This window comes from Pituophis catenifer, unplaced genomic scaffold, assembly GCF_029215685.1.
Source record: "Pituophis catenifer annectens isolate HBS135680 unplaced genomic scaffold, rPitCat1.0.hap2 SCAF_2, whole genome shotgun sequence".
Taxonomy (NCBI): Eukaryota; Metazoa; Chordata; class Lepidosauria; order Squamata; family Colubridae; genus Pituophis; species Pituophis catenifer.
The window spans coordinates 4,788,892-4,812,629 of NW_027256882.1; the positions used below are offsets into that span (position 1 = coordinate 4,788,892).

Sequence of the window (23,738 nt, forward strand, 5' to 3'; positions counted from 1 at the left end):
TTTTTTTTCCCAAACATAAACATAAAATATAACTTTTAAGAACAAAGTCTCGATCTGGTCATAGATGGTTACCACGCTTACATTCCTTTAACAAGCTCCATTCAATTTCCATTACATCTTTTGTGGAAAGAAATTCAAGACATAAAAAAAAACAAATTTTAACATAAAGTCTAGCATCTCCACCTAAACAAATCCATTATATCAATACAATTTTACTTTCAAACTAACTTTCACTCATTTTTATATCTATATGTCAATCCTGATTTTATCTTGTTCTTCTTCACCTTGTATCTTTTACCATCAGTGTCAAAATAATTTTTAACAATATTCTAACCTCTTATTCCAATTATTTACCTTACAATTTTATCACCACAAATCTTTAATTTCAAGTTCAATACAACTCCATTTTTATTACACTTTCTAAAACAAATTTCTATCTAATTCTTAATCTCTTGACCCTTTTCCTCGAATCTTAGTATCTTAAACACACTTAAAAACACGTATCATCTATTACAATTTCCATGTTACACAGATTTATCACAAAAACATGTTTTATTTAAACTAATTTCTAGCATATTTTCTTCCATACCTCCCTCTATTGCTTGGCTGTTTTCCAGCATATTATGTTTGGCTGATTCCCAGCATAGTCTCCTCCAAAACACCAACTATTTTTGGCTAATTTCCAGTATAGTCTCCTCCAAGCCTACCACCATTATTAGCTAATTTCCAGCATATTTTCCAGCATAATCTCCTCCAACTCTCCACCTATTTGTTTGGCTGATTTCCAGCGTTTTGTTGGCTGATTTCCAGCATATTATGTTTGACTGATTTCCAGCATAGTCCCCTCCATAGTCCCACTCTTGTTTGGCTGATTTCCAGCATATTATGTTTGGCTGATTTCCAGCATAGTCCCCTCCAGGGCTCCCACTCTTGTTTGGCTGATTTCCAGCATATTCTCCTCCAACTCTCCTGTAAGTGTTTGGCTGATTTCCAGCATTTTAACTAGTTTCCAACATATTTCCTCTGAGTCTCAAACTCTTATCTAGTTGGTATCCATCTCTCTTATTTTAATTTTCTCTTACAATATAGTTATCTATTTTATGTCAGTTTCCCAACATGCTCTTTCAAATTAATTCTCAATATATTTCATAATAATCATCATTTCCAGCATATGTTAAATTAAATCGCAGTTTGTTGCTAAAATCTGTGTGTCTTATAGTTTGTTCAATAAAACCTTAATCAAACATAATCACCATTCTAGCATTTGTTTGCATATTAAAATTAAAACATGTTACATCAAACAGTAAATTTTCTTCAAGTTGTCTTGCATTGAAATATACTCTTCTTTATTGTTTTTAACCACCCATATATCATCCTCTATTTTAATTACCATCCCTTATTTTCTATTTTGATCACTCAAAAAACCCTCCTGTTTTTATCCAAAAATCATATATACCTTTAGGCTTTTAAACTTTACATTTCAATTTAGTTACATTTAAATTTATCTACTTTATTTCTTCCTTTTTCTGTCTGTCCATAAATGTTCCATTTCAAAGTTCATCTGTTCAAGTTAAAAAGTTTTGTATGTCCCTTTAATGCTTTATAATGTCTGTTCCATGTGTGATGCATCAACTTCCTGTCTTTTCTTCTTACGCCACACCTAATTTTTTTGCTAAACTTGTTAATTTCCATTGTCAAATGTCCAAAATGTTCCTTCTTTCTTCTTGAGATCATCCAGGACAGAATAAAGGTCTCCAAATTTAATAGATCTAATGTTAATTTCAAAATAATCCAAAGTAAAAAGCCACTTTAAAAGTTTCTTTTCCAAACGGAAAGGGAAAGGGAAATCTTTTCAATCCACTCTCCTAGTCAGTGCAGACTCCATGGCAATTATGTAGCCATCCGTCTGTCTTTCTTCATTAGCTTCGTTAACTTTCAAAGGTGTAAACTCCCAAAGATACAGTTCTCCAATCCACTCCAAATAAGGGGGGAAAAAAAGTCACTTTTCTAAATTATTAAAAGCCAATTCTTCCCAATTTACTAAAGCAAAGTCTGTTTTGGGTCTTTATTTCCATTTTTTTTTCCTTTTGATCTTCAAGCCCCACAGATCTGTAGCCGCTATTTAAAGTTGGGGTCTTATTTTTTCCCAAAAAAAAGCCAAATAATCCTGTTGTTTTGCCTGGGTTGGTGTCACTCACCCGGCTTCGGGATATTTGCTCTTTCTTCTTCTTCTCTCCTGTACGATCTTGTGTCCCGGTCTGCCGCGGCTTTGTGGCAGCCGCCATGGCTGCCTATCCCCACCGTCGATTTCGAGGATTCCCTCTGGCCTCCGAGGAACTTGCCTGTTCCTCTTGGCACACCGAGGCGCTCCTCTTCACCCCCCCATCCCTACAAGATGAGGGACGGTCCAAAGACCGATCGGACAGTGGTTTGTCAGTTGGGGTTTTCACGGGCTCGTTAGAGCCCGCTATTTCCCCGACTGGCGCCATGGCTCCAGACCGGAAGTCTATTTCTCAAGATTTTCAAATGTCACTTTAGTGCCTCTATTTCATTTTGTGATATCAGGTTGAACAGAAAGATCAATCATACTTGACATGTTAGGATCATAGCATTGGTATGGTTTTGGAGAAGACTGTTAGTAGCATGATTGTGACTTTGTGCTTTTTATCTTAATATAGTTTTTTAAAAAACACATTTCCTGATTATTAACCACCTTTCTCAATTTGTAGGTTAATAAATTATTGGAAACAGTTGTTGCGTAATGTAAATGATGCCCTATTTTATATACATTGAACAAAACAGCTAAATGAAGAAACAGCTGAATATGTAGGAAAACTAATCCGGAGAGGGAGGGGGGGAGAGTGGAATAAAACGTTACAAAGTGCTAGAAGGGGGTGGAATAAATTCACATCCGACTCAGTTTCACACTGCACAATGATGCCATTGTAGTGTTAGAAGAAATATTCTTGGTTCAGCTCCAAGTGGGGAAAAAGACACTGGAAACATGGAGACTGCTTGGAAAGATGGTTTAATGGTGGACAGGATCACATGGTTTGAGTTCCTGAACAGAAAAGGGCTGAGATGCAGTGAGTCTCCAGGTTTTATGCCCTCTCTGGCTTTGAACTTCCTGGAGCCCTGAAAGAGTATCCTGATTGGTTGTCAGACTCCCAGGGGGTGGGGGTCTCAGCTAGCCTTGCTGGCTAATGTAATCTTCCCAGGTGCCATGTGGGGAGTTTCTGTTGCTAGATGGGTCCTATTAGGTTAGTTTGTTACTAGATGGGTCCTATTGTGTTGCAGATGATGGTCCATTGACAAAGATGGGACGGAATTGAGTTTCTGCCTCTGGCCCATTGACAAAGGGTGGGGGGGCAAGAAGATGGGAGCTCCTTTGTCTTTAAAACATGCTTCTCCATTTCTCATCCAGGGAAACATAATATTCAGCCTTTTTAATATTTCCTAAAATATTTCATTCTTCTAGGGAAGGGGTGAGTGCTAACCTCCTACAGTAGGAAGTTAGCACCCACCCCTCTGCTAGAAGAATGAAATATTTTAGGAAATATTAAAAAGGCAGAATATATTTCCCTGGATGAGAAATGGAGAAGCATGTTTTAAAGACAAAGCAGCTCTCACCTTCCTGCCTCCACCCTCTCCCCCCCCACCCCACCTTTGTCCATGGGCCAGAGGCAGAAACTCAATCTTTGTCAATTGACCATCATCTGCAACACAATAGGACCCATCTAGTAACAGAAACTCCCCACATGGCACCTGGGGAGATTACATCAACCAGCAAGGCTAGCTGTGTCCTCTGACAGCAACCAGTCAGGATACTCTTCCTGTGCCCCTGGAAGTTCAAAGCCAGAGAGGGTATAAATCCCAGGGACTCTCAGCATCTCTGCCCTTTTTTTTTTCTGCTCAGGAACTCAAGCCGTGTGATCCCGTCCACCATTAAACCATCTTTCCAGTCTTTTTTTTCCCCACTTGGAACTGAACCCGAAGGATATTTCTTCCAACACCTTGAAAACCATGGAATGAGAAAAGCACGAGTAAGGTAGATTTATCTATGAAAGAAGCAAACAAAATGTGGGAACGTTTCTCATTACAAAATCCTGTCATTCATTCATTCATTCATTCATTCAGTCAGTCATTCATTCATTCATTCATTCATTCATTTATTTATGCATAATATTTCCAATCATGTAAACTTTACATCTGTGGAGCTGATCCAGGCAGCATTAAAAGTGCTTCAGTCAACTTTACCTTCTTCCTTTGCAAGAGTGGAGGCCGAAGACTTGAAGGGGGATCCAGTGTGGGGATCTGGGGATCGTCCTAGTCATTTGCCTCAGTGACGGGGTGACTTCAAAGGGTCCCCTGGGGGTCTCCCAACAGAGAAGCCGGAAAGGGGCCCCTGAGGGAGGAGAGGGGACCAGAAGGAGGCCCAATTCGGTGTCTGACCCAGAGAAAGGAGTCTAGTCCCTCCCTGAGGACCCCAAAGACCACCACTCCAATGGTGGCTCTTCCCTCAGAGCAGCCTCTGTCTCCGTCTCCGCTCTTCCCGCCAGAATAGGCTCCTCCCACTCCTCTGGGACTCCAGGACTCCCTGCAGAAGAGCCGAATGCTGGGAACCCCTTTGTTTCCAGGGCTCCCGCCGACGTCCCCACCAGCAGCGGCAACAGCCCCTGGAAGCTTCCCCCAAGCCCCCTCCCCAAGAGAAGTGGAATTGGGCGGGAGGGGGAGGGTCTTGACAAGAATACTGACAGAAATGGGTTGCACCAATGGGAAGCCTCGCTTCTGATGAGTCATCGGTCTCTGGGCAGAATCTCTGGTGATTTTTCTCTGCCGAGAAAGCCTTTGGAGCAGAACGAGAAAGGGGGAGGGGCTCCGCAGATTGTGTGCAGCGCAACTGGAGGGTACGTTTCCGTGTTCAACTGGGGGTCCCCAAGAGGACCCAGGCGGGCCCTGAGTAAAGCAATCTCTCGGGGAGGCAAGGATTGCTGAGATGGGGAAATCCGAGGCTTCGAGCCGATGAGGCCCCAACTCTAGAGGTCTCCTCCAGCCACGGCTCACTTGTTTTTCCCACGACCCGCCGTGACACGTGTCTGTAGCCTTCCAGTGCAGGACCCACTCTGGCTTTCCAGAGGCCTTTCTGTCTGGCCCGTTTCCCTGACCTCCCGGGAAGTCTCACGGCTGAGAAGCATCAGGTGATGAGGATGGTTTTCCCATCCATCTCTGTCTTCCAGGGTCGTGGCCTCATTTTCCCCCTCCACGCTTTTCTCTCCATCCTTAATGACATAATTCGGTATTACATGAATACTGAAGCTCGGTGATGGAGGTCTGAGTCTGCATTCCCATTTCTTGGAGAAATCTCCGTGTTTCCCCTGGGATTTATTTACACAAAGGTGAAACATCTGGATGAAACGTATCGCTGCAGGGAGCCTTTTGTGGGACGTTTGGAGGATGGAAGCCGGGATTGCCCCTCTTGGCTCCCTCATCCCTTTTTTTTTTTTTTTGATTTATATGCCGCCCTTCTCCGGAGACTCAGGGCGGCTTACAATGCGCTAAGCAATAGCCTTCATACTTTTATATATTTCTCACTATTTTATATAGTCCTCACGCCTTGGACTATTGCAATGCTCTCTACATGGGGCTCCCCTTGAGGAGCACCTGGAGGCTCCAACTGGTCCAGAATGCGGCCGCGCGGGTGGTGACGGGAGCGATGTGGCGCTCCCATGTGACCCCCCTCCTGCGCGAGCTGCACTGGCTCCCAGTGGTCTTCCGGGTGCGCTTCAAGGTTTTGGTTACCACCTTTAGAGCGCTCCATGGCTCAGGACCAGGGTACTTACGAGACCACCTTCTGCCATCAGTAGCCTCTCACCGACCAGTTCACTCCCATAGAGAGGGGCTCCTCAGGGTGCCGTCGGCCAAAAAATGTCGACTGGTGGCCCCCACTGGGAGAGCCTTCTCTGTGGGGGCACCTGCCATTTGGAACGAGCTCCCCCCGGAGATACGGAGGATCCAAGACTTGCGCATCTTCCGCCGCGCCCTAAAAACGTTTTTATTCCAACAGGCTGGTCTGGCCTAACTCTCCCTTTTAAATTGGGTTTTAAATGTTTTTAGATAAATTGGATGTCTTAAATTTGTTTTTTGAGCCCAAATTATTTAATCTGTTTTTAATAGTTTTTAACTTTTGTATGTTCTTTGTATTTTTATCTTGGCTGTTCACCGCCCTGAGTCCTCTGGGAGTAGGGCGGTATACAAATATGATAAAATAAATAAATAAATAAATTTATACAAAGTCATCTTATTGCCCCCTACAAACTGGGTCCTCAATTTACCTACCTTAGAAAGGATCGAAGGCTGAGTCAACCTTGAGCCTGGTGAGATTCGAACCTGCAGTAATTGCAGGCAGCTGGTTTTAATAACAGGGTGCTTTAGACCACTGTACTACCAAGGCTCTTCCGGAAGGTGAAGGAGGAAAAAACTCAGAGGCAACTCTAGTCACAGTTTTAGGAGGATGTAGTCTAGAAAACTGGGAGACAATGGAAGGCGTCAGGCTCAAAACATCCAAAGCAGCAGAATGTGCTACATTCTGCCAGTTTTGGGGGTCTATCAGTCCCCACTTGCTCCAGAAAGGCTCCTTAGCGTGCTAAAAGGTGTCTATGGACATTCTCAGTCCTCCAGGTCGTGGTTGTCCCAAGGAGCTTTCCAAGAGGCAACTGGTTTGTCTTTGAAGATGTTTCGCTTCTCATCCAAGCAGCTTCTTCAGCCCTGACTGGATGAGGGTCTACAACAGGGTCCCTTCAGCAGTTCCAAGAAGGCTCCGCACCCATTCGCACAACTCGGGTGACCCTGAGGTGGACCCCGATAAACCTCCAAGTGGCCTCAAGGCCTCTCTCAAAGGATGCAAGTGACCGGCAGGCTGCAAGGAGTATGAATCCTTCCATTCCCCACCCTCCAGTTAGAGCTGAAGAAGCATCTTGGATGAGAAGGGAGACATCTTCAAAAAAAAAAAAAAAAAACAAACAAACAAGGAAGTCCAGTTGCTTCTGGAAAAAAGCACCACCTTCCTCAGGAAAAAAACAGTCCAGTTGCCTTTTTCAACAGCCCCCCCCCCTTTTTTTAAAAAAAATTGATTTATATGCCGCCCTTCTCCGGAGACTCAGGGCGGCTTACAATGCATTAAGCAATAGCCTTCATACTTTTGTATATTTATACAAAGTCAGTTTATTGCCCCCACATACCGGGTCCTCATTTCACCTACCTTAGAAAGGATGGAAGGCTGAGTCAACCTTGAGCCTGGTGAGATTCGAACCTGCAGAAATTGCAGGCAGCTGTGTTAATTACAGGGTGCATTAAACCACTGTACTACCAAGGCTCCTTTGAGACAGTTATGACCTGGGTGGCTGATAATCTCCACAGAGCTGCTCAGAAAAGCTTCTGCTTTGAATAAAACTCGTCAGCGGGAAAAGGAGTCCTCAGGCTCCCCCTCCTCACCCCAAAATCTGGGCTGCAGAGGTAAGACAGCTTCCGATGTCTGCTGGCGCTTCTTCCCCACCATCGCAAAGGCCTTCGGTGACCACCAGGTGGCAGCCACGGCCCACAAGACCTTTCCCCCGCCTTGCCTGGCCAGCCCTCGCAGCCCTCAGCATGACCAGCAGGGGGCGGCAGAGATGCAGAGAAGTCGTTCCTGTGCGAGGAACGTTTTCTTGCTCGGCTGGACCCGCGCAGCTCATCGGGCGGGAAGGAGAGGGTGGGCAAGGAGGACCCCTTCCCACTGCTGCTCCCGGGGTGACTTTGGGCCAGTATCTCCTCCCCCCCTCTCTCTCGGTCTCTCTCCCACTCCTACCCTCCCTCTCTCCCTTTTACTTTCTTTCGCTCTTTCTCTCCCTCCGACTTGCTCTCTTTCTCTCCCTCCCTCTCCCCCTTTCTCTTTCCCTCTCCCTCCCTCCTTTCACTGTCTTTCTCTGCCTCTCCCCTCTCTCTCGCCCTCTCCCTCTCTCGCTCTTTCTCTCCCTTTCTCCCTCCCTCTCTTGCTTTCTTTCTCTCCCTCTCTCGCTCTCTTTCTCTCCCCCTCTTCTCTCTCTTTCTCTTTCTCTCTTCCCCCCTCTCTCTCGGTCTCTCTCCCACTCCCACCCTCCCTCTCTCCCTTTTACTTTCTTTTGCTCTTTCTCTCCCACCCACTCCTTCCCTCTTGCTCTCTTTCTCTCCCTCCCTCTCCCCCTCCCTCTTTCTCTCTCCCTCCTTCCTCTCTTCCTTTCTCTGTCTTTCTCTGCCTCTCCCTCTCTCTCCCCCTCTCCCTCTCTCGCTCTTTCTCTCCCTTTCTCCCTCCCTCTCTCGCTTTCTTTCTCTCCCTCTCTCGCTCTCTTTCTCTCCCCCTCTTCTCTCGCTTTCTCTTTCTCTCTTCCCCCCTCTCTCGGTCTCTCTCCCACTCCCACCCTCCCTCTCTCCCTTTTACTTTCTTTTGCTCTTTCTCTCCCACCCACTCCTTCCCTCTTGCTCTCTTTCTCTCCCTCCCTCTCCCCCTCCCTCTTTCTCTCTCCCTCCTTCCTCTCTTCCTTTCTCTGTCTTTCTCTGCCTCTCCCTCTCTCTCCCCCTCTCCCTCTCTCGCTCTTTCTCTCCCTTTCTCCCTCCCTCTCTCGCTTTCTTTCTCTCCCTCTCTCGCTCTCTTTCTCTCCCCCTCTTCTCTCTCTTTCTCTTTCTCTCTTCCCCCCTCTCTCGGTCTCTCTCCCACTCCCAACCTCCCTCTCTCCCTTTTACTTTTTTTCGCTCTTTCTCTCCCTCCCACTCCCCCTCCCTCTTTCCCTCTCCTTCCCTCCTCTCTTCCTTTCTCTGTCTTTCTCTGCCTCTCCCCTCTCTCTCCCCTCTCTCCCCCTCTCCCTCTCTCGCTCTTTCTCTCTCTTTCTCCCTCCCTCTCTTGCTTTCTTTCTCTTCCTCTCTCGCTCTCTTTCTCTCCCCCTCTTCTCTCGCTTTCTCTTTCTCTCTCCCCCTCCCTCTCTCGGTCTCTCTCCCACTCCCACCCTCCCTCTCTCCCTTTTACTTTCTTTCGCTCTTTCTCTCCCTCCCACTCCCTCCCTCTTTCTCTCCCTCCCTCTCCCCCTCCCTCTTTCCCTCTCCCTCACTCCTCTCTTCCTTTCTCTGTCTTTCTCTGCCTCTCCCCTCTCTCTCCCCCTCTCCCTCTCTCGCTCTTTCTCTCCCTTTCTCCCTCCCTCTCTCGCTTTCTTTCTCTCCCTCTCTCCCTCTCTTTCTCTCCCCCTCTTCTCTCGCTTTCTCTTTCTCTCTCCCCCCTCCCTCTCTCGGTCTCTCTCCCACTCCCACCCTCCCTCTCTCCCTTTTACTTTTTTTCGCTCTTTCTCTCCCTCCCACTCCCTCCCTCTTGCTCTCTTTCTCTCCCTCCCTCTCCCCCTCCCTCTTTCCCTCTCCCTCCCTCCTCTCTTCCTTTCTCTGTCTTTCTCTGCCTCCCCCTTCTCTCCCCCTCTCCCTCTCTCACTCTTTCTCTCCCTTTTTCCCTCCCTCTCTTCCTCTCTCTCACTCTCTTTCTCTCCCCCTATTCTCTCTTTCTCTCCCCTCTCCCTTGCTCTCTTGCTCTCTCTCCCTCTCCCTCTGTCTGTCTGCCTCTCTCTCTCTCTCTCTCTCTCTCTCTCTCTCTCTCTCTCTCTCTCTTTCTTGCTTTTCATGTTCGGGCACTTTCTGGGACTGTTGGAACCCCGCCCGCGTTTCTCATGTGACATCAGGGTGTGTAATACAATCCTTGGCTTTGTGAGGCCAGGCTGGCTGGGCAACGTTTGTGCGTTGCGTCCTTTGCTTGCCAAGCGTCCTCCGCAATGAATCCTGTTTCGGCCAGCAGTTTCCTCCCCCCCCCCCCCACTCGCAAGAGCTACTGCTGGAGAGGGGGGGAGCCTGCCAAAGGCCCACATATATCTCCCACCCTGCCCCGGCTGATCAATGAAACACCTGCTGTAATCCTGACCCCCCCCTCCCCAACACACACACCCATTAGTGAAGATGGGGCGCTCCCCTCCCCCACCCATGTTGCTATCCCCCTCCCCTGCGTGTCAGATCCAAGAACGACAGACACAGGGCTGAACCTGGGAGATGGGGTAGAAGACAGTGCCTCTGAGCAAGAGCAAAGTGCATTTTCTTCCCCCTGGGGTCACTTCCCGGAGTCAAAGGCCAAGGATTGCCTTGGGGGATGCCTGGAATATTCCAGATACGGACCTTTTTGGAAAATAAAAGTCCCCGTCAGTTATTGGCTTATTGCCCACCTAATAAAGCAGAAGTGGGGTCCAATTTCCTCCAAGAAACCGAGAGTCCGCTCCATCGTCAGCTGCTTTGCAACGCCCCTCCCCTCTCTACAGCCCCTCCCACACTCCGCTGGACCAGCGCCAGGGGTTTTCCTCGCTTGGATGGGACTTTCCACGAACCGGCCAATCAAAAACTCGGAAACAGACTTGGTCACTAGTTGCCAGGCAGGGAAATCCATTTTCTCGTCCGATTCACCACTTAAGCTGTGCGGCTGCCTTGAAATTGTCACATCTCTGCGGAAGAGATTCCGTTTTCCCCCCACAAATGCTTTATTAAAGTTTACTGTACTCTAAAATACAATTAAATTAAATATTTTAAAAAAGAGAGGGGTCAGGATAAAAAAAGAAGAAAGAAAAGGAAAAAAAGGTGTCGACTCTCTTCAGTAGTGAAAATACTTTTGACTTAGATTTAGTTATAACCAGCCATTTCTAAAACTACACATTTATTCCATCTTCAAACTAAAATCTATTTTTTTTCCTATTTCAAACCTAAAAAAAAAAGCGATTTCCCAGTGGAAACAGGACTGAATAAAAATCTTCTCTTTGTTTAAAAGCCTTTGCATTGCCGTCCCAACGAAATCCATTTCCCCCCCCCATCCATTTTTTTCAATTGTGAGGGGAAAAAAATACGTTTCCATTTACACTTATTTAATTTTCTGCACTGTCATCATCTACAGGCAGTCCTCATCTTACAACAATTCATTTTGTGACTGTTCGAAGCAGTGGTGAAATCCAATTTTTTTACTACCAGTTCTGTGGGCATGGCTTGGTGGGCGTGATGTGGCTTGATGGGCATGGCAGGGGAAGGATACTGCAAGATCTCCATTCCCTCCCCATTCCTGGGGCCAGCCAGAGGTGGTATTTGCTGGTTCTCTGAACTGCTCAAAATTTCTGCTACCGGTTCTCCAGAACCTGTCAGAACCTGCTGGATTTCACCCCTGCTTTGAAGATACTACGGCATTGAAAAAAGTGGCTTATGACCATTTTTCATACTTACGACCATTGCCGCATTTCCTCAGGGTCCTGCGATTTATATTTGGATGCTTGACAACTGACTCACATTTATTTTTTTATTTTTTTTATCCATCTATCATCTATCTATCCACCTATCATCTATCTATCTATCTATCTATCTATCTATCTATCTATCTATCTATCTATCTATCATCTATCTATCTATCATCTATATATCTATCATCTCTTTCATATATCTTTTTTTTTATTTTTTTATTTAAAAAAATACATCAAGAAAAAGAAATAGTCAAACAAATGATCGCGACAGGAACTTTACATGATATTTACACTTTCTACAGTATGTAGACTTCAGTCAGATTTAACAAATATTAAACATAATCCTGGTTATATTTGACTTTTTGGGCATCTGTTGTTCAACCAAACATACCATTTGTCCCAACATTGGAAATATACGGAGTCCTTTTGATCTCTCAATGCTTTAGTCAGTCTGTTGGCTTCCGCATAATCCAAAATTTTCTCCAAAATCAAGTCTTCAGCCGGCAGGTCTTTCCCCTTCCAATGTTGGGCGAAACATATTCTTGCTGACGTGGTGATAAAAACACACAGACACCATATATTTGTGCCTATGTTGTCTGGCCTAATGTTCAGTAGATAGTACTCTGGTTTCAGAATTAGGTTATAACCTGTGATTTCCATGATCCATGCCTGTATGATTTTCCAGAATTCAGTCATCCTGGAATAGGTCCACCACATGTGGAAATAGGTGCCAATCTCCCCACACTTCCAACAGTTTGATGAGAGATTTGAATACATTTTAGAAAGACGAGCAGGTGGAAGGTGCCATCTATACAGCATCTTGTACACATTTTCTTTGTATGATGTTGCCCACAGGAATTTCATATGCTTAAGCCAGATTTCTTCCCATTTTGTCATATCAATTGGATAGCCAATATTTCTCCCCCAGGCAACTGACTCACATTTATGACGGTTGCAATCTCCCGGGGTCATGTGATTTTTGCAACCTTCTGACATGCAAACTCACTGGGGAGAGCCAGATTCACTTAACAACCCTGTTACTAATTTAACAACTCCAGTGATTCAGTTAACAAACGTGACCAGAAAAGTCATAAAATGTGGCAAAATCCAATTAAAGAATTTCTCACTTGGCAATGTACATTTTGAACTCAGTTGTGGTCGCATCCCGAGGACTCCCTGTATAATAGCACAAATTGTCTCCAGAAGTTGTAGGTGCTTCATCACTGGGGGTCTTTAAGAAAAGATTGGACAACCATTTGTCTAAAGTGGTATAGGATTTCCTGCCTGAGCAGGGGGTTAGACTAGAAGACCTCCAAGGTCCCTTCCAACTCTGTTATTCCATTCTATTCTAAAAATCATGATTATTTTTTCAAAATCTTTCATCACGCCGCCCCGAAAGGAAAACATTTAGTTCCGCTTCCTTTTTAAAAATCCGCCGAAGATTTTTCTTCTGCCATCATGAAATCCACAGCTTTCTGGCTCCTTTGACCCTCCCTTCCCCCACTCCCCCCCAAAAACCTACAAACCGCAATCGACAATCGCTTCCCTTTCTATAAGCACAAAAGGGACAGGAACAGACACGCACAGTTGAGTAATATCTTTATTAGAAAGAAGAAGCATCAGCGAGGCCTGGAAGCGTTTCTGGTTCTGCAGCGGTTGCAAAAAAAAATTAAGAAGCTGATTTTGCAGGACAGAGGGAATTTTTTTTGGGGGGGGGGATGGAATGGGGCGTGCAGAAGGAAGGCACTGGTGTTTAAAAAAAAAAAAAAAAGCCTTAATAATTCTACAGGGAGCGCAAGGGAAATGGCTAAATCACTGTCCAGGGTCCTGAAAAAGGGATAGAGACCCTCTGCCTTTGTCTAAGCTAGCGGGTTTTCACATTCTATTCAACGGGAGCAAGCAAGCTGCGGTTGAACTTTCAGGGAGTTTGTGGTCCAGGACGGCAGATGTTAACAGCCGAGGCAGAGGTTGCCTGAAGGGAGGTCTCCGAGACAAACCAAGATGAGGGGGGTGAGATGTCACTGAAGAGCGATGCTAAGGGATCACCTGCCCTGCCTTCCCCAACAACATAGGGATCCCCCAAAAAACCCCATGGAGATGATCAGAAAGGGAGGGGAGTAAATGAATCAAGAGGTGGGAGGATGAGTACCAGAGAATGTGCCCCTTTTAGCTAACCCTGGTTCCTTGGGTGACCTTAAAATCAGCCTTCTCCATCACTAGGGGCTCGTCGGCAAAGGCTCTGTGTTTTCTCTCAATAAAGGAGAATATTCTGTAGCTCAGGGTTGACATGAGGTGCTCTCTGAGCTTGGATGTTTTCTTGCAGAGATTTCATGACCCAACTAGGTAAACGTATCAGTGCTGATGGTGTTACCCCAGTTCGGGTCATGAAACTTCTACAAGAAGACAGCCAAGCTCGGAGATCCCTCCCTTCTAGCACTGATAATATTAGCTAGTTGGGTCATGATACGTCAGCAAGAAGATAGCCAAGCTCAGAGAACACACGAGGACTCTCCGACGCCTCCCCACCCCCAAACTCTCTCACCCCCTCCTACATTTGCCTCTAGGCCCCAATGCTTGGAAGACAAGGGACTCCAGGATCCCCTGGGAATGTTGCACTTCTGGAACCTCCAACAAGGACGGTGGGAAAGAATGTTGGCAATGGGGCAGAGAGCATTCCCCCCCCCCACACTTTCTGGTTTACTCTGGAGTCGTCCCAAGTGTCGGAAAAAGAAAAATGTGCAGCACACGTGTAAATGCAGCTCACGGGGATGGGGGTGGGGGTGGGGGTGGAGGCGGCGAGTCAAGCCTGCAATCGTGGTTTACCTGGAAGGAAGGAAAGAAAGAAAAGAGGGGTGAGAATTCTGGGAGGGGGAGCCACTGGAGAGAAAAACCCGATGTACAATGCTGTGCCTGATCTCTGTGGGTCTTCCACAGTGGGGGGGGGAGGCTTCCCAGAGCCACCCCTTCCTCCAGATGCCCCAAGGCACAGCCCCCCCCACTTCAGAATGAAGCCCCCCCCCCGGCTGAGGGGGCTAAGTGGGGAGAAACCAACCCTAAGCAAACCTCAACTCAGCTGGATGTTGAATCACGCGGATGGTTCAACTACTTTAGGAGTAGGGGGCCACAATGCTGCAATGGAAGCTCCCTCCCCCACCTTTCTAGTTGTGGGCTGCTATTGACCCCTTGCAGAATCCCCTAGACCGTCTCTCTTCAGACTTCAAATTAACTGTGTTTGTTTGTTTTTTTAACGAAATAAAATTTGTGGTTTGTTGAAGAAGTGACAGAGGCCGGAGAAAGACATGCAACGGTTCACACATCACACTCATGAAAGAAAGCTCCCTCATGCAAAACCTCAGATGGGACTCCCACTGGCTGCCCCCTAGAGGCTCCCTGCAGTTTTGCAGCCCAGATAACTCCCCCATGTCCTAGCTTAGCCTGGGTCACTTGCTATGAATCTTCCCCACCCCGGATGATGCCAACCTGGTGGATTCCCGCCCCCCCCTCCCTTGCCCTCCCCCCAACACAGAACTGGAGGGTCCAGGAACTCACAGGGTTCCTCGGCGATAGCTGGCCTCTCCCATCTTCCGGCTCTTTATCATCAGGATGGTGCCAATCACAATGCCCAGAAGGCCTATCGCCAGGCCCAGAGCACAGATCACATTCTCAGTCGTCTCCGGGAGGGGCTCTGGGATATTGGCGTCTATGGGACAGGAAGGAGAAAGGGATAAGGTGGGGAGGCAGCCATCCGAGCACCTCCTGTCCAGCAGGCATTGCAGGAATTCCTTGGGAGTTTCCACAGTGAGGGTCGGGCGGTGGGGGGGGGACTGGCAGTCAGCAGAAATCCAATTCAGGAAGTCACAGAAGCCTAGGGCTACAAGGGACTTTGGAGGTAATCTACTCCAACCTCTGGCCCAGAGCAGGAACCTTCAAACTTTCCCAGACAAATGTCTAACCAGCCTTTTCTTGAAACCTTCCAGTGAGGGACCCTCCATGGCTTCAAGTAGCAGGGAGTTCCCCTGCTTCATTGCTTTCCCTGACAGGAAATTCCTCCTTTAGTTCAAGTTTGGATCCCACCCTGTGGAGTTGCCACCCGTTGCTTCTATCTTACTTGAGAACGTCCCCTTCCCGAGGTCCACCACCCTGAGAGACCCTTGCCTATGTGGGAAGATGCCACCATGTCTCCTGCCCCCCTTCCTCCTCCTCTCCCTCAGGCCAAAGATCCTCAATAGGATTTGGCCCTCAGGCCTCTCGCCATCTTTGTCACCCTTTGCTGCCTCTTTAAGGTCTGTTTGTGTGTGGGGGGGGGGAGGAATCCCCCATCTATTCAGCACCTGAAGCCCCACCTGGAACATCTGGCAGCTGTGGGACAGACGGACGCAAGGAAGGCAAACTTGGGAGTGGGGTTTTCCAAAGGGGACACCCTCCCCTTTTCAAATTCCCTTAGATACGTGGGACCCCTGACCCAAAAGGTTACCCCCCCTCTCCCCCCCCCTTGTTCTGCTTACTCCAAATCTTGCTCAGAGACTCCGTGAGGCCCCAATGTTCCACCACGCAGGCGTAATAATCATCCGCGTTTGGGACGAAGGGCAGGTAGGAGAACCGGCGGAAGGAATGGTCCTTCTTGGGGTAGTAATCCATGGTCTGCACCCCTTCGGTCACCGGCTTGCCGTTCTTCACCCAGGTCATGTTCAGCACCGGCGGGGAGAAGCTGTCCGCCATGCAGATCAGTATGTTGGGCTCCTCCATCTCCACCATCTTCTCTGGGTACACCATCACTTTGGAGGCACTGCAGAGAGACTGCAGAGAGGAGAGGGGCTTCGGTTGGGGGGGGGTACCTTGACTTCCTCCAACCCTTGGAGGAAGAAGGCCGTCCTTCAACGATGGGAAGGTTCTCAGGAGAAGTCTGAGGGACATCCAGCTGGGATCAGAAGTCCACTTCTTGGCCCAGTGAGTGGTTAGGTCAGTCAGTCGATCAATCAATCAGAATAGAGCTGGAAGAGACCTTGGAGGTCTTTTGGTCCAACCCCTTGCTCAAGGAGGAGACCCTAGACCACATCAAGTCAGAGGGTTCCCACATGGCATCAAGATTAATGTATGTTTGTTTTTATGCTGCCCTTCTTCCCTACAAGATTATTCTGGCTGCTGACAATGTTCAAGAGGAGGAAGGAGAGGAAACGCCTCACAAGTTTGTTGTGGTTTTGTTTGAAAGAGAGAGAGAGGAGAGAGAGAGAAGAGAGGAGAGACAGAGACAGAGAGACAAGAGGAGAGAGGGGAGAGAGAGAGGAGAGAGCGAGAGAGAAAAGAGAGAAGAGAGAGAAGAGACAGAGACAGAGAGACAAGAGAAGAGAGAGAAGATAGAGAGAGAGGAGGGAGAGAGAGAAGAGAGAGTGGGAGAGAGGAGAGAGAAGAGACAGAGACAGAGAGACAAGAGAACAGAGAGAGAGGAGAGAGAGAGGAGGGAGAGAGAGAAGAGAGAGTTGGGAGAGAGGAGAGAGAAGAGAGAGAAGAGACAGAGACAGAGAGACAAGAGAACAGAGAGAGGAGCGAGAGAGAGGAGAGAGAGTGAGAGAGACAAGAGAACAGAGAGAGAGGAGAGAGAGAGGAGAGAGAGAGGAGAGAGAAGAGACAGAGACAGAGAGGACAAGAGAAGAGAGAGAAGAGAGAGAGAGGAGGGAGAGAGAGAAGAGAGAGTGGGAGAGAGGAGAGAGAAGAGAAAGAAGAGACAGAGACAGAGAGACAAGAGAACAGAGAGAGAGGAGAGAGAGGAGAGAGGAGAGAGAAGAGACGGAGACAGAGAGACAAGAGAAGAGAGAGAAGAGAGAGAGAGGAGGGAGAGAGAGAGAAGAGAGAGTGGGAGAGAGGAGAGAGAAGAGAAAAGAAGAGACAGAGACAGAGAGACAAGAGAACAGAGAGAGGAGCGAGAGAGAGGAGAGAGAGTGAGAGAGACAAGAGAAGAGAGAGAAGAGAGAGAGAGGAGGGGGAGAGAGGAGAGAGAGTGAGAGAGAAAAGAGAGAAGAGAGAGAAGAGACAGAGACAGAGAGACAAGAGAACAGAGAGAGGAGGGAGAGAGAGGAGAGAGAGTGAGAGAGACAAGAGAACAGAGAGAGAGGAGAGAGAGAGGAGAGAGAGAAGAGAGAGGAGAGACAGAGACAGAGACAGAGAGACAAGAGAAAGAGAAGAGAGAGAGAGGAGGGAGAGAGAGAAGAGAGTGAGAGAGAGGAGAGAGGAGAGAGAGGAGAGACAGAGACAGAGAGACAAGAGAACAGAGAGAAGAGCGAGAGAGGAGAGAGAAGAGACAGAGACAGAGAGACAAGAGAACAGAGAGAGAGGAGAGAGAGAGGAGAGAGAAGAGACAGAGATAGAGAGACAAGAGAAGAGAGAGAGGAGGGAGAGAGGAGGGAGAGAGAGAAGAGAGAGTGGGAGAGAGGAGAGAGAAGAGTGAGAAGAGACAGAGACAGAGAGACAAGAGAACAGAGAGAGGAGCGAGAGAGAGGAGAGAGAATGAGAGAGACAAGAGAACAGAGAGAGAGGAGAGAGAGAGAAGAGAGAGGAGAGACAGAGACAGAGGCAGAGAGACAAGAGAAAGAGAAGAGAGAGAGAGGAGGGAGAGAGAGAGAAGAGAGAGTGAGAGAGAGGAGAGAGGAGAGAGAGGAGAGACAGAGACAGAGAGACAAGAGAACAGAGAGAGGAGCGAGAGAGAGAGAGGAGAGAGAAGAGACAGAGACAGAGAGACAAGAGAACAGAGAGAGAGGAGAGAGAGAGGAGAGAGAAGAGACAGAGACAGAGAGACAAGAGAAGAGAGAGAGGAGGGAGAGAGAGAAGAGAGAGTGGGAGAGAGGGAGAGAGAAGAGAGAGAAGAGACAGAGACAGAGAGACAAGAGAACAGAGAGAGGAGCGAGAGAGAGGAGAGAGAATGAGAGAGACAAGAGAACAGAGAGAGAGGAGAGAGAGAGGAGAGAGGAGAGAGAGGAGAGACAGAGACAGAGAGACAAGAGAACAGAGAGAGAAAAGAGAGAGAGGAGAGACAGAGAAGAGAAAGAGAGAAGAGAAAGAGAGAAGAGAGAAGAGAAAGAGAGAGATTGAGAAAGAAGAGGAGAGAGAGAGAGGAGAGAGAGATGGAGAGTGTTACATGGAGGGCAAAATGAAGAGGCTAAATCCCCTCACACCACACCCTTTATCAGTTGAGTTCACAGGGAAGCACCTTCCAGGGATCCATCTGGTGTAACCCTCCGCCCTCCCCAAGTGTCCTCCGGATTTCAAGTGGGCTCATCCAGGGGTAGCAGCAAGAGAAAGGGAGGTGAGAAGAGCCCAGACTCCTCCTGTGAAAGGAAGGGCCAGGCTTCCACAGCTCGAGGGTCGTGTCCGCCATCTTGACTTTTTTGACTCCCCTCCCCGGGATGCCAGGGCTCCGATGGGGGTGAGGGCAGGGAAGGAAGGAAGAAGATGGAACCCCACCCCTCCCCACCCCTGCCCTCCTGGCCCTCTCACCGTTAACGGCGGGGCGTGTAGTTGGATCTCTTCATCAGGATGTCCAAGTTGGACTGCAGGACGGCGATGTTCCCTTGGGCGCCCTCGGCCTGGAAGCTGGTGAAGCGCCCGAATTCGGGCAGCCGCCAGATAGTCTCTCTCTGCTCCAGGTCCACGTGGAAAATCTCGTCGTTGTCGAACTCGAACATGAACTCGGAGCTGCTGCTGGTGTTTCCGGCGGGTCTTCTGGACAAAGGCCACCTGGGACAAGACCTCCTCGCCTGGGACAGGACTGTCCTGGGCTGAAAGAGGGAGGGAGGGAGGGAGAGAGGGAGGGAGCGGTCAGTGAGTCCTGACACCTCAAGGCCAACAGTCCCCCTCCCCTGGAAAAAATAACACCGAAGGGGATTGGAGAGAGAAGAGGTCTTGAGTAGACTCTAGTCTAGAAAGAGTGCAGAGAAGAGCAATCAAGATGATTCGGGGACTGGAGGCTCAAACATACGACGAAGGGTTGCAGGAACTGGGCCTGGCTAGTCCAGTGAAGAGAAGGACCAGGGGAGACATGAGAGCAGTCTTCCCAATATTTGAGGGGCTGCCCCAGAGAGGAAGGGGCTCAACCTATTTTCTCCAAGGCACCTGAAGGCCAAGGTCCACAAGGAATCATGGATGGAAACTGACCAAGGAGAGATTCAACCTGGAAATAAGGAGAAATTGGTAGTAGAGCCTTGGTAGTACAGGGGTTTAAGGCACCCTGTTATTAAGCTGGTTATTAAGACCAGCTGCCTGCAATTACTGCAGGGTTCGAATCTCGCCAAGGCTCAAGGTTGACTCAGCCTTCCATCCTTTCTAAGGTTAGGTAAATTGAGGACCCAGATGTGGGGGCAATAAGCTGACTTTGTATAAATATATACAAAAGGATGAAGGCTATTGCTGAGCGCATTGTAAGCCGCCCTGAGTCTTCGGAGAAGGGCGGCATATAAATCAAATTTAAAAAAAAAAATAAAAAAAATTCCTGACGGTGAGAAGAATCCACCCACGGAACAGAAGTTGCCTTCAGAAGTTGCGGGAGCTTCATCCCTGGAAGCTTTCAAGGACAGAAATGGTGGAGGATCTCTTGCTGGGCGGGGTTGGACTAGATGACCTCCAGGGTGCCTTCCGACTCTGTTAAATCTTTCATCCGTTCGTTGCCCAGACATGGCGAGCGGGCGAGGGAGTGGGCGGTGCAAAGGGCTTGGGGGCAGAAGGGTGATCCCAGCTGGGGGGGTGGGGGGCTCCTCCCCTGGCCCCCTCCCTTCCCCTGCAGACGGCAACCCCCCCCCCGAGTCCCGGGGGCGCGGGGGTGGGGGTGGGATGGGCGGATGGTCAAAGCGTTCAGCTCCCCACGGAGGGAGGGTCCACTTTCTCTCTTGGCGCCCAGACTGGATCCCTGACGGATCGATCTCGCCTGGGGAAGCCAAAGATCCGGGTGACTTTTTTTTTTTTTTTCCCAGCCTGCGGCGGTGGCTGCGTTCCCACGAAACTGCCCCAAACTCGGGCCTTTTCCGGGTTCGCGGAACGGCCTGAACGCGCCCAAGGGGCAGGATTCGCCCGACACGAGAGCCTGGGGCCGCCACCGGGGTAGAACTGGTGGAGGGTCTCCTGCTTGGGCGGGGGGGAGGTGGGGGTCCCGGAGGGTTGGACTGGATGACCTCCAAGGTCCCTCCCGACTCTGGGAATCTGACACGCGGGCCTGGCTCCCCCCCCCTCCCCCCCCCGATGCTGCTTGCACCCCGCCACAGGAAGCCTCGGAAAACCCCCCTTTCCTAGAATAGCCGGTCGTGTGAATGCCACCCCCACCCCACTCACTTCCCCACGGATGGGGGGGGGGGCAGAGAAAATCGGTTCCCGTCCTGCCCCCGACTTCGCTACCTCGGGAAACGGGGGGGGGGGCGGCTTGGGGGAAAGTCGGAGTGGGGGGCAGAGATCCCCCCCTCTTCTTCCGGGCGATGGGGTACAGCCTTTCCCCCCTCCCCCCCACCCCCGCTTCCCTTCCCCTCCCTCTCTCTCTCCCTCCCTCCCCCCACCCCCACGCCTGCTTTTCTTCCCCTCCCTACTCTCCCGTTCTCTTCCCCTCCCTCTCTCCCTCCCTCCCCCACCCCTGCTTCTCTTCCCCTCCCTCCCCCCGCTTCCCTTCCCCCCCCTCCCTCCCTCCCTCCCCCCCACCCCACCCCTGCTTTTCTTCCCCTCCCTCTCTCCCCCTTCTCTTCCCCTCCCTCTCTCCCTCCCTCCCGCACCCCTGCTTCTCTTCCCCTCTCTCCCCCCGTTCCCTTCCCCTCCCTCTCTCCTCCCTCCCCCACCCCCACCCCTGCTTCTCTTCCCCTCCCTCCCCTCCGCTTCCCCTTCCCCTCCCTCCCTCCGAGGGACCCCCCCGAGAGGCGCCCCTACCTCTCCCGAGCTCGGCCAGGGCCAGGAAGAGCAGCAGCAGCCGCGCCAGCCCCCCGGGGCCCCCCCACACCCGTTGCCTTTGCCAGCCATGGAGCTTCGGTCGCAGCAGCGAGACGACGGGAGAGAAAGTGGAAGCGACGCGTCGCGCGGGGCAATTTAGCCCGGCCGTCGGCTGGCAGGGCGGCATCGGCCACTCGGCGACCAATCAGAAAATCGGGCGCCGGTTGACGCCGTTGTCGCCGGGGTGAAGGAAGGCCGGCAGGTGGACAATCCCGGGAGATAGAACGCGGCGGCCGAAGCCTCTGCAGCCCGCAGCCCTTCCCCCCCCCCCGACTCCTTGCCCGGGGTCTCCGGTTCGGGGGGGGGGGCTGCTGCTGGATTGCCCCCTCCCCGCAAGAGGGGTGGGGGGCGGTTTCAGTCTTCGCAATTCCAAAGGGAGCGGAGGGGGAGTCCCTGCTGGACTCTGATTCCATCAATCAATCAATCAATCAATCAATCAGAATAGAGGTTGAAGGGACCTTGGAGGTCTTCTAGTCCAACCCCCTGTTGGGAGACCCTATATACCATTCCAGACAGGTGGCTGCCCAGTCCTGTTTTTATAAAAAAAAAAAAAAAACACTTCCAGTGACAAAGCACCCACAACTTCTGGTGGCAAACTGTTCCACTGGTTAATTGTCCTCACTGTCGGGAAGTTTCTCCTTCATTCCAGGATCCTTTCAGATCCATTCAGATCCTCCCTAGGCTTGGCTAAAGGTTCAGCATCTGCCCTTGCAAGGAAGGGGGCGACGAGGTTTAGTCCGCCTTGGCCATGAAAGACAGCTGAGTGAGCCAGTCCTCGTCTCTCAGCCCGTCCCACCCCACAGGGTTGTCGTTCTGGGGTGAAGGAGCCGGCATGGAGGATTAGCTTATGTTCGCTGGCTTGCATGATATGTCGGAGTCGCTTTCGAACCTGGCAGCGAATACATCTGATGAATAAATATAAAAAGACGGGGGATAAAAAATAGAGGAATGGTCATTAATTGTTTTTGCAAAGAAGATGAAGAAAGAGAGGACCACCTGGTGAGCCGCTGGAAGAAGATCGCAGGGGCTGACCATGTGGATGTGCTGGATGAAAAAGTGGCAATAATGGAAAAAATCTGCCAAAAATAAAATAGAATAGAATCACAGAGTTGGGCTTGGAAAATGGTCCACTATTCCAACAGACTGTGCGATAATCGGGAAAAATTTTCAAATGTGGCAGAAACGGACAAACTTACTTTAGAGTTAAACAATAAGAAAGACTCGGAATGTTACTTAACTTGGGATAATTGGTATCAATGGATAGAAATTAAAAATAAGGAATGTATAGAACAAAATAAGATATAAAATGTGATTAAATATGTCGATTAAGTAGGAATATGTGGGAATAGACGAAGAAAGTTAAGAATTAAGTACTGTCAAAAAGACGTTGAATTGTATAATTATTATAGATGTATTTTTCTCATAGAGGCTTTTTTTTTTTTTAATTTGATTTATATGCCGCCCTTCTCCGGAGACTCAGGGCGGCATTACAATGCGTTAAGCAATAGCCTTCATACTTTTGTATATTTATACAAAGTCAGCTTATTGCCCCCACAAACTGGGTCCTCATTTTACCTACCTTAGAAAGGATGGAAGAGGCCTGAGTCGACCTTGAGCCTTGGAGAGATTCGAACTTACTTTAATTGCAGACAGCTGGTGTTAAATTACAGTGCTTTTAGTCTGCAGAGCTATCCAGGCTCCTTAACTTGTAACTTAATTTTAACTTGTATTTTTGGATTTTAAGTGTTAATAAAGGTTTTTCTTAAAAAAAGGATAGGGATGGAGATAGGGATAGGGATAGGATAGGATAGGATAGGATAGGAATTATTAAAAAAAAAAAAAAGAATAACAGAGTTGGAAGGGACCTTGGAGGTCTTCCAGTCCAACCTCCTGCTCAGGCAGGACAATCTATACCATTTCAGACAAATGGTTATCCAACATCTTCTTAAAAATTTCCAGTGTTGGAGCATTCACAACTTCTGGAGGCCAGTTGTTCCACTGATTAATTGTCCTCACTGTCAGGAAATTTCTCCTTAGTTCCAAGTTGCTTCTCATCCTTGATGAGTTTCCACCCATTGCTTCTCGTCCTGCCCTCAGGTGCTTTGGAGAAAAGCTTGACTTCCCTCTTCTTTGGGGCAGCCCCTGAGATACTGGAAGACTGCTATCCTGTCTCCCCTAGTCCTTCTCTTCATCAAATTAGACATACCCAGTTCCTGCAACCGTTTCTTCATATGTTTTAGCCTCCAGTCCCCTAATCATCTCTGTTGCTCTCCTTTGCCTGCGGGCCAGAGCTATTCCGAGACCAGAAAATAGACAAAGTAAACACAAAATGAGGAAGTTAAAGTGCTCTGAGACTTCAGAATTCAAACACACAGGCGCCTGCCACACAACAACACCCCTCCCCCCCCACAACCTGACAATTGAAGCCTTGTTAGAGACCCCAGCACAGCCCTTCAGCATCTCTGTTTCTGTCGCTCC

At 49.1% G+C, this 23,738-nt stretch overlaps 2 protein-coding genes across 2 annotated transcripts in view; one reads left to right on the forward strand and one right to left on the reverse strand.

The window, feature by feature from the left end:
• The window catches only part of LOC139311676 (uncharacterized), a 396,884-nt gene that overhangs the window by 13,359 nt on the left and 359,787 nt on the right, over positions 1-23,738 (forward strand).
• On the reverse strand, positions 14,855-21,290 carry LOC139311680 (HLA class II histocompatibility antigen, DR alpha chain-like). The gene is given in 6 exon segments (XM_070936151.1): positions 14,855-15,009; positions 15,815-16,095; positions 18,798-19,009; positions 19,011-19,078; positions 21,201-21,264; positions 21,267-21,290. Coding segments are annotated over 6 exon segments (804 nt in total).